Below are 8,601 nucleotides of genomic sequence, written 5' to 3'. Positions count from 1 at the left end.
AGAGATGGCTTCTCAGAGAAAACTTACACTGCAGCTTCTCCAGCTCAGATCAATTCACACATTCATTCTAACCTGTTTGCCTATAAACTAAGATTTGAAGGAAGTTTTCCCACTTCCGGGAGACTAGAAGTAGGAGTGAGGCACTGTTAGTAAGTAATCAAGAAAAGGCTGAAATTAAACTCTAGCGTTTCACCACTGCTTACAGCTTATTGTTTTAAAGGAGGTGTTCCAGACACAAGGAGGGGAGGCCCAGCAAGTTTACTCTCATCTCTGAAGCCTTCCCCTTCACCTGGGCAGACTTGGAGAGGGGCCTGGCAAAGCCTCTCAAGACAGGAAGCCCTAAGGAGCGGTCCTGTCGGGGAAGTGGAGCCGCGAGGCTAACCGAGGAGCTCCGATCCCAACCTCAGACTTCAAAGGGAGCAGTCAGACCCTCCCTGAAAAGGCCGGGCTGCCCATCCTCCTGGAGGACCCTCGAGATCTTCCGAAGGCCCCGCAGGAGCTGGAGGAAGCCGGCAGGGAGGCCCGGTGGGGTCAGGGGAGGGAAACTGAGCCGAGGCCCAGGAGTGGGGTGGGCGTGGGGCAAACCAGAGCCTTCTAAAGAAGCCCAGAAGATTCCTGGCGGCTGGGGCTGGAAAGCGGCCGAGTTCTCTTTTAAAAAGAGAGAGAAAAGAAAACAAAAAAACCTCGTCTGAGCATGACTCTTGGCGACGGTGCTTCCACCAGCGCCTCTGCAGCGGCTCCCACAGAGAGCTCGCCAGACAGGGACAGACCCACAGCCCAGTGGAGCGGAAGGGAGGTCAGAAGCCGGCCCACGTCGGAGCGGGGGCTTGGTATGTTGGATGGGGGGGATGGGGAGGAGGGACTACCGACTCTGCAATAATCGGTTCAGAGACAATTGGCCATCCATATGGAAAAGATAAAGTAGATCCCTATCTTACAGCAGGCCTCCAAATAAGTTCCAGATGCACTAAAGACCTACAAGGAACAAGCAAGACTACTATGGCGCGTTTTGGGAAGGAAACATAGAAGGGCAGCTTTGTAATACTGGGAGAAGGGACAGGTCCTGTAATAAGGTATAAAAACGTGCAAAACGAACGTAAAGGAAAACACTGATAACTGTTTACATTAAAATGAAAATCATCTCGGGGGAGGGTATAGCTCAGTGGTATGCTTAGGGTGCATGAGGTCATGGGTTCAATCCCCAGTACCTCCATTTAAAAAAAAAAAGATAATAAACCTAATTACCTTCTCTAAAAAAAAATACAAAGAAAATCATCTCTAAGGCAAAAGACACTGTATGCAAAGTGTAAAGACAAGCCATAGACCCATAATATTTGCAACCCATAAGACCAGAAAAATCTAGTAGAATATTTGAAAACGTCAAAGAGAAACAGCCCAATAGAAGGGGGAAAAATGGGCAAAGGAGATGAACAGGCAACTCCAGAAGGTCAGTAACAAAAGAAAATCGAATCCACTTGTAACTATAACTGGAAATTACAACCACGAGATCCCATTGGGTGTCTGTGGGATTAACAAAAAAATAACATCTGATGGGGGAAGGTATAGCTCAAGTGGTAGAGTGCATGCGTAGCATACACAGGGTCCTGAGTTCAATCCCCATTACCTATTCTGAAAATAAATGAATAAACCTAATTACCTCCCCCCAAAAAATTGAAAAGAAAAATAAATATAATTAAATTTTAAAAAATAAAATAACATCTGATAACCCAAGTGTGGAACTGAGTGCAGGAAAATGAGAAATCTATTGCTGGCAAAAGTGTAAATTGGTACAACCATCTAAGAAAATTAGGTCAAACCCTATAAAGTTGAAGCTGCATAGGCTTTTGGTAGAGGTGTTTTCCTTCATGTTCACAAGTGGACAAATCCTGTACTAGTCTGATGTGTTGGGGAGTAAGTGGAAACAATCTAATCATCACTGTATGGAAAAAGAATAAACTGGTTTTACTCATCCAATGAAATATCATAAAGCAGTTAAAAGAAATGAAATAAATCTACATGCATCAACATGGGTAAATCACAAAATCTAATTTAGGGTGAAAAAAAGTTACAAACACATATTACACACTGATACCATTTATATAAAATTTCAAAACAAAAACTATATAGAAAGAATACAAAATCATGCTTGTATGTTTAAAATTTTTTGTAATTTAAAATAAAATAGAAACCACAATGACATACCATTTCATATTCATTAAGATGGCTATTATTAAAAAAAAACAGTAACAAGTGTTGGCAAGCATATGGAAAAATTGGAACTCTTGCACATTGCTGATGGGAATATAAAATGGTGCAGCCACTGTGGAAAATGGTATGGCAATTTCTCAAAAAAGTAAAACCGTATGATCCAGCAATTCTGCTTCTGGGCATATATCCAGAAGACTTGAAAGCAGGAACTCTAACAGGTATTTGTACACGCATGTTCATAGCAGTACTATTCACAATAGCCAATAGGTAGAAGCAACCCCAGAGTCCATTGACAGATGAATGGATAAACATAAAATGTGGTATATGCATACAATGGAATATTATATAGACTTAATGAGGAGTAAAATTCCGATATATGCTACAACATGCAGTAACCTTGAGGACATTATCCTAAGTGAAATAAGCCAGACACAAAAGGACAAATATCGTGTGATTCCACTTACATGAGGTAGAGTAGTCCAATTCATAGAGACAGAAAATAGAATGGTGATGGGGGTGGCGTTACTGTTTAATTGAGTACAGCTTCAGTTTGGGAAGATGGTAAAGTTCTGGAGATGACTGGTGGTGACAGTTGCAAAACAATGTGTATATACTTAATCCCATAGAATTGTACACTTAAAATGGTTTAAAATGGTACATTTTATGTTAGCTATATTCAAATTAAAAATAGAAATATTAAAAGAAGAAAATTGGCTTGAATCCAGGCTCTCTACCTAGCAGAGCCGGCAGAGCCGCTCACCTGCCTATATAGCCCGGCTGACCCCAGACACCAGGGCCTCCCCTCTCCTCTTTCCCTCCCCTCCCCCACAACCGGTAGCTACCCAGCGGCCCGGCAGGTCTCACCGCGCAGACGCAGAGCTGGGGTGGGTTGGCAGGCGGGGGCGTGGCATCACTCTGCGCCTGTGCCGATTCCAGCTGCGACTGCTGTGGGGGGAAAATGACGCCTAGGTTGGGCTCCTGGGTTGCCGGCCGAGGGGAGGTCTGCACTGCACACGCGCAGACCGAGTATCCGCGTCTAAGGCCGAAGGGAGCGCGCGCTCCCCACATCCTGCGCGCTTGGCTGCCAGGCATTCGTCTCTGCCGCGACTCCCGCCGGGCCCGGCAGCGTTGGCGCGCCCACATCTGAAGAGCGATGCCCCGGGAGATCATCACCCTGCAGCTGGGCCAGTGCGGCAACCAGAGTGAGCGAACGAGCGCCGGGCACCGCCAGTCTCCGGTTCTGCCCCTTGGGCCCCACCCAAGTGCTTGGCATCCTCCAGCCTCCCCCCCTTTCCCTTCCATGAACCCCCTGCCCTACTGCGCATGACGAACCGAGTCCCAGACCCCCAGAACGAGAGCCATACCTCCAACCCTGGGTTGTCACGGCTCCCAGCCCCAGACGTCTTGGGTTTATCCTCTGAATGTGACAGCCTCTGAGCCTCACCCTGGGCTTCTGAGGCCTTACGGCTCTAGCAGACCCAGGCGTCTCTCCCCATCCCCTAGTTGGGTTCGAGTTCTGGAAACAGCTGTGCGCCGAGCATGGTATCAGCCCCGAGGGCATCGTGGAGGAGTTCGCCACCGAGGGCACTGACCGCAAGGACGTCTTTTTCTATCAGGTGCCCCCAGCGACTTGACCAGGGCCGGCAGCGGCCCAGGGGGCCCGAAGGGAAGGGCAGCGGCTTGGTACTGGGAGACCAACTGGGCAGAGGAGCCAGGGCGGCTGGCTTGAAGAGGGAGGGCAGGCAGGAGCCAGAGTTGGGAGGACTGGGAGGGCCCTAGCTGATTGGGCTCCCTCCTGGACTCCCCTTGACAGGCAGACGATGAGCACTACATCCCTAGGGCTGTGCTGCTGGACCTGGAGCCCCGGGTGATCCACTCCATCCTCAATTCCCCCTATGCCAAGCTCTACAACCCAGAGAACATCTACCTGTCAGAGCATGGAGGAGGAGCTGGCAACAACTGGGCCAGCGGATTCTCCCAGGTATCCAGGTGGCCATCCTAGGGATCCTTGATGTTCCCTTCCTGGGGCAGGGCAGGCACAAGCAGCCTGAGGATTTGACCAGATTGACAATAAATATGAGACAGTTACCCTGATAAGAGGGACAGCCAGGGAGAGGTTTATGCAAATTTTGTGCAAATGATTTGCAAAAAAGTATTTCGGGGCGGGGGGGTGGTATAGCTCAGTGGTAGAGTGCTTGTCTAGCAAGCACAAGGTCCTAGGTTCAATCCCCAGTATCTCCATTGAAAATAAATAAATAAAACCTAATTACACACCCCCCCTAAATAAGCATTTCTGGGGTGAGGACCATGCTGAGGCTCTGCTCGAGGTGGCAGCAGTGTCTGAGGGTAGAGTTATTGGTGCTGAAAGGAGATGCTCTCTGGAAACTTCATCCTGACCTTCCCTCCCCATGTGTCTGTACAGGGTGAGAAAATCCATGAAGACATCTTTGACATCATAGATCGAGAAGCAGATGGAAGTGACAGCCTAGAGGTGAGGCTCTGCCCCACTGAAGGGGGTAAAAAAAGTTGAAAAGTGCTGGGTTGGGGGGGAGACGGTAGAGCTCAGTGGTAGCATGCAGGAGGTCCCGCGTTCAATCCCCAGTACCTCCATTAAAAAAAAGAAAAAGAAAAGGAAAGTGCTGAGGAGAGGTCAGGAGGTACCCTGAACAATGTGTGTTGGGGGCAATCCAATTCAGAACTCTTTTATTGAATATCAGATGTGAGATAAATAAGGTACAGCCCGAGTCCTCAAGGAGATCCTAATCTGGATGGCTTCAGTTCCTTAGCCACGAGTCTTCCTTCTCAAGGAGCCTCATCCTGGATAGACACAGAGGAAGCCTTGAGACATGAGTGTGTTGGGAGTAGGGAATGAGACAAGCCTGAAGCCTCTCCCCCAGATCCCTGGAGATTGCCTCTCTACCCCTCCCTATGCAGGGCTTCGTGCTATGTCATTCCATCGCTGGGGGGACCGGTTCTGGCCTGGGCTCCTACCTCCTGGAGCGACTGAATGACAGGTGAGCCTGTGTTTGGGGAGAAGGCATTAGCCCTGGTTCCCTGAATAATGTCTTTCCTTTTTGTCACTTTTTCCTTTTTGACTGGAAGGCCTGCCACCACCCCCTTTGAATCATAGGTAGGAACAGAACCTGGCCACCCAGGGAACATCCTGGAAGCAATAGCTCCCTGCAGAAGTCTTGCCTAGGGAGAGGAGGGGATGTACAAAGTTTGATGCTTTAGGCTTATCTTTTTGGCTCCTGGGCTCCGAAGCTCAGTTCTACCCTCACTGGGCAAGACTTTTTGTAATACACCTTGGTGGCACTGGGAAAGGAATGGTTCCTGTTACCCCTAGAGAAGACAGAGATGGGCAGTGATGCGAGTCCTTACAGCTCACTGTGCCACCTTCCCTTTCCCTCCTTACCCCCCAGGTACCCCAAGAAGCTGGTGCAGACTTACTCAGTGTTTCCCAACCAGGATGAGATGAGCGATGTGGTGGTCCAGCCCTACAACTCACTGCTCACACTCAAGAGGCTGACCCAGAACGCAGACTGTGTGGTAAGCACGGAAGGAGGGGAGACTTTTTTCCTATCTTCCCCAAACCAATGAGACACCTGCATCCTGCCCTTCCCAAGCCCCTACCCAGAGAATAGGGGAACCAAGAAAGCCATACTTGGTGGCCCAAGTTATGAAACAAAGACCTGATCCCAACTTTCTTATAGTCCCTTTAGGCAGCAAGATTCACAAAAAAAGTGAATATCTCCAGCCACTTAGCCTATTTAATGCCCACTCATGCTTGCATTCTCAGCCCAAGGGTCACTTTCTCAGCAAAACCTACTCTGACCACCCAGTCAAGGTCAAATTCCTTTGTGCATATTTCAGGCTGAACTATACTTCTCTGTTGTTTTATATTTGATGTCAGTCTCCCACCTCTAGATTGTAGACCTGGTGAGGGGGAAGACCACGCCTGTTTTACTCTCCATGGTTTCTCCAGAGCCAGGCACAATGCCTGGCACATTTTGGACAATCAAATATTTGTTTGAAGTGCTGTATGGTAGAAAAGTGTCTCCTGATGTACCAGAGACTGTACTTGCCTTTTAAATTAACACACCTACATCCTAGTTTTGGAGTTTAGAGGGGAGCTAAGCTAATAACTTATTTCTCTACCCCCTTTCTCCTCAAAAAGGTGCCGTGACCCTCTTCTGTCCCTCCAGGTGGTGCTGGACAACACAGCCCTGAACCGGATCGCTACAGACCGCCTGCACATCCAGAACCCATCCTTCTCCCAGATCAACCAACTGGTGAGCCCCCACTCCTGGACTCATTTGGACTGGAACCCGTCCTTGCCAGAGCACCATCTGGGGAAGAGAGGCACCCCCATCCCTGGGCAAGACCCATGACACGGCACCCCTGTCCCCAGGTGTCCACCATCATGTCGGCCAGCACCACCACCCTGCGCTACCCTGGCTACATGAACAATGACCTCATCGGCCTCATCGCCTCGCTCATTCCCACACCACGGCTCCACTTCCTCATGACCGGCTACACCCCCCTCACCACGGACCAGTCGGTAAGAGCAGCCCTCGGGCCCAGCAGGCCCTGAGGAGCCTTTCTCTCCTCCCTGCTGCACCTGGAGCCGCCCTTTGTGGCCCCCAGAGGCCCTGCGCTCAGGGTCTGGCACAGACTGGGCGACTGTCTGGCTGCCTTGCTCTCCTCTTCCCTCTGCCTGTGGCTCCCTGCGGGGCCTGGGCTGTACGGGGTCTGCATAGGCTCCCGCACAAGGGTGTGAGTTTGCCGAGCGAGGAGGGCTGAGATGCCTGATACCACAGCAGAGGCTCAGCGTGAACCTGAATCTGAGGACACTCCCCACAGAGCCCAAACTACCCCAAGTCCGATGGGGACATGTGTTGCTGCTCCTCTCTGTCCGTGCATCTCTGGACTGTGCCCTGAGTGCTGGCCTGGTCCCTGTGGCCACTCTCCCCTCAGGTGGCCAGCGTGAGGAAGACCACGGTCCTGGATGTCATGAGGCGGCTACTGCAGCCCAAGAACGTGATGGTGTCCACAGGCCGGGACCGCCAGACCAACCACTGCTACATCGCCATCCTCAACATCATCCAGGGGGAGGTGGACCCCACCCAGGTAGGAGAGGCCCCTCCGTTCTACCCCCGGAGCCCACAGGGGTAGAGGAGAGGCTACCACCACCACTCCTGTGCCCATCCTAGGTCCACAAGAGCCTGCAGAGGATCCGGGAACGGAAATTGGCCAACTTCATCCCCTGGGGCCCAGCCAGCATCCAGGTGGCCCTGTCCAGGAAGTCGCCCTACTTGCCTTCTGCCCATAGGGTCAGCGGGCTCATGATGGCCAACCACACCAGCATCTCCTCGGTGAGCCTAGTCTCCTGGTCTTCTTTGGCCACTCCGTTCCACTAGCTACGTTCACCATTCTCCCCCAATTCCATTCCAACCCCCTCTCTTGCACTGGCTCTGATCATGGAGATTTCTTTCTCTTTCAGCTCTTTGAAAGTTCCTGCCAGCAGTATGACAAACTGCGGAAGCGGGAGGCCTTCTTGGAGCAGTTCCGCAAGGAGGACATCTTCAGGGAGAACTTTGATGAGCTGGACAGGTCCAGAGAGGTTGTGCAAGAGCTCATTGATGAATACCACGCAGCCACGCGGCCAGACTACATCTCCTGGGGCACCCAGGAGCAGTGACTTCCTCCCCATGAAACCTCCAGGACAGTAAGCACAGCCCCCATCATGCCTGGTCTCTCCAGCCCCAATTCCTCTCACCAACAATCTATCTAGGTTCTTCTCCAGCTCAAGAGAGTTCCTCTCTTCCATGCCCTGACCTATGATATGTTTATTTAGCTCTAATAAAGTAATAAAGCTTGGTTGTGACTGTCGTGAATTGGTCTGTGAATATAGGGGACAATGAAAGGCTCTCCACACTGCCTTACAGCTCCCAGGTATGTGTTGGTAGAATGGTCTTTCCCTGCTCTGGCTTCTTACCACTTAATGCCTTTCTTTGTGTGTCCACTATTTCCATTAGCATCCATCGCCTAGAACCAGGCTGTTTTACTGGAGCCAGCCTACTCTCAAGACTACAGAGGGTTACTGAGGTCTGCTCAGTGCCTAAGCTCCTGCCCCAGGGTAGATCAAGATTGCCCAGATTGCCTCAGCCTCCTCCACTCAGGGCAGAGGCTGTAGGGGCTACTGAAAGAGGGCCTGCAGCATTCTGAGGTCAGGAAAGCTGAGGCTCTGGATTCCAGGCCCTTGGCCATTAGACCCTCAGGGGTCAACCCAATTCAACCCAATCTGATAAAGCAGGAACGGACAGGAGCTCAGGGTCTCAGCCCATCCTAATAAATTCTTTATCTGTGCCAGAGAAGTTCTTGGGTTTGATC

At 50.8% G+C, this 8,601-nt stretch overlaps 1 protein-coding gene across 1 annotated transcript; it reads left to right on the top strand.

The window, feature by feature from the left end:
* Positions 1-3,159: 3,159 nt before the first annotated feature.
* On the top strand, positions 3,160-8,100 carry TUBG2 (tubulin gamma 2). The gene is made up of 11 exons (XM_010968979.3): positions 3,160-3,410; positions 3,712-3,824; positions 4,022-4,189; positions 4,631-4,699; positions 5,143-5,222; positions 5,631-5,757; positions 6,414-6,500; positions 6,620-6,769; positions 7,186-7,338; positions 7,422-7,583; positions 7,712-8,100. The coding sequence occupies exons 1-11, from the start codon at positions 3,362-3,364 to the stop codon at positions 7,907-7,909; spliced, it is 1,356 nt and encodes a 451-aa protein (XP_010967281.1). The 5' UTR covers positions 3,160-3,361; the 3' UTR covers positions 7,910-8,100.
* The last annotated feature ends 501 nt before the right edge of the window (positions 8,101-8,601 follow it).

Source organism: Camelus bactrianus, chromosome 16, assembly GCF_048773025.1.
Source record: "Camelus bactrianus isolate YW-2024 breed Bactrian camel chromosome 16, ASM4877302v1, whole genome shotgun sequence".
NCBI lineage: Eukaryota > Metazoa > Chordata > Mammalia > Artiodactyla > Camelidae > Camelus > Camelus bactrianus.
Note: the sequence above shows the minus strand (reverse complement) of the source record. Positions and strands in the feature narration are given on the sequence as shown.

Coding starts and splice junctions, on each gene's coding strand:
- TUBG2 (XM_010968979.3), top strand. CDS start 3,362: ATGCCCCGGGAGATCATCACCCTGCAGCTGGGCCAGTGCGGCAACCAG. Junction 4,700..5,142: donor ATGGAAGTGACAGCCTAGAG/GTGAGGCTCTGC, acceptor CTCCCTATGCAG/GGCTTCGTGCTATGTCATTC. Junction 7,339..7,421: donor GGGAGGTGGACCCCACCCAG/GTAGGAGAGGCC, acceptor TGCCCATCCTAG/GTCCACAAGAGCCTGCAGAG.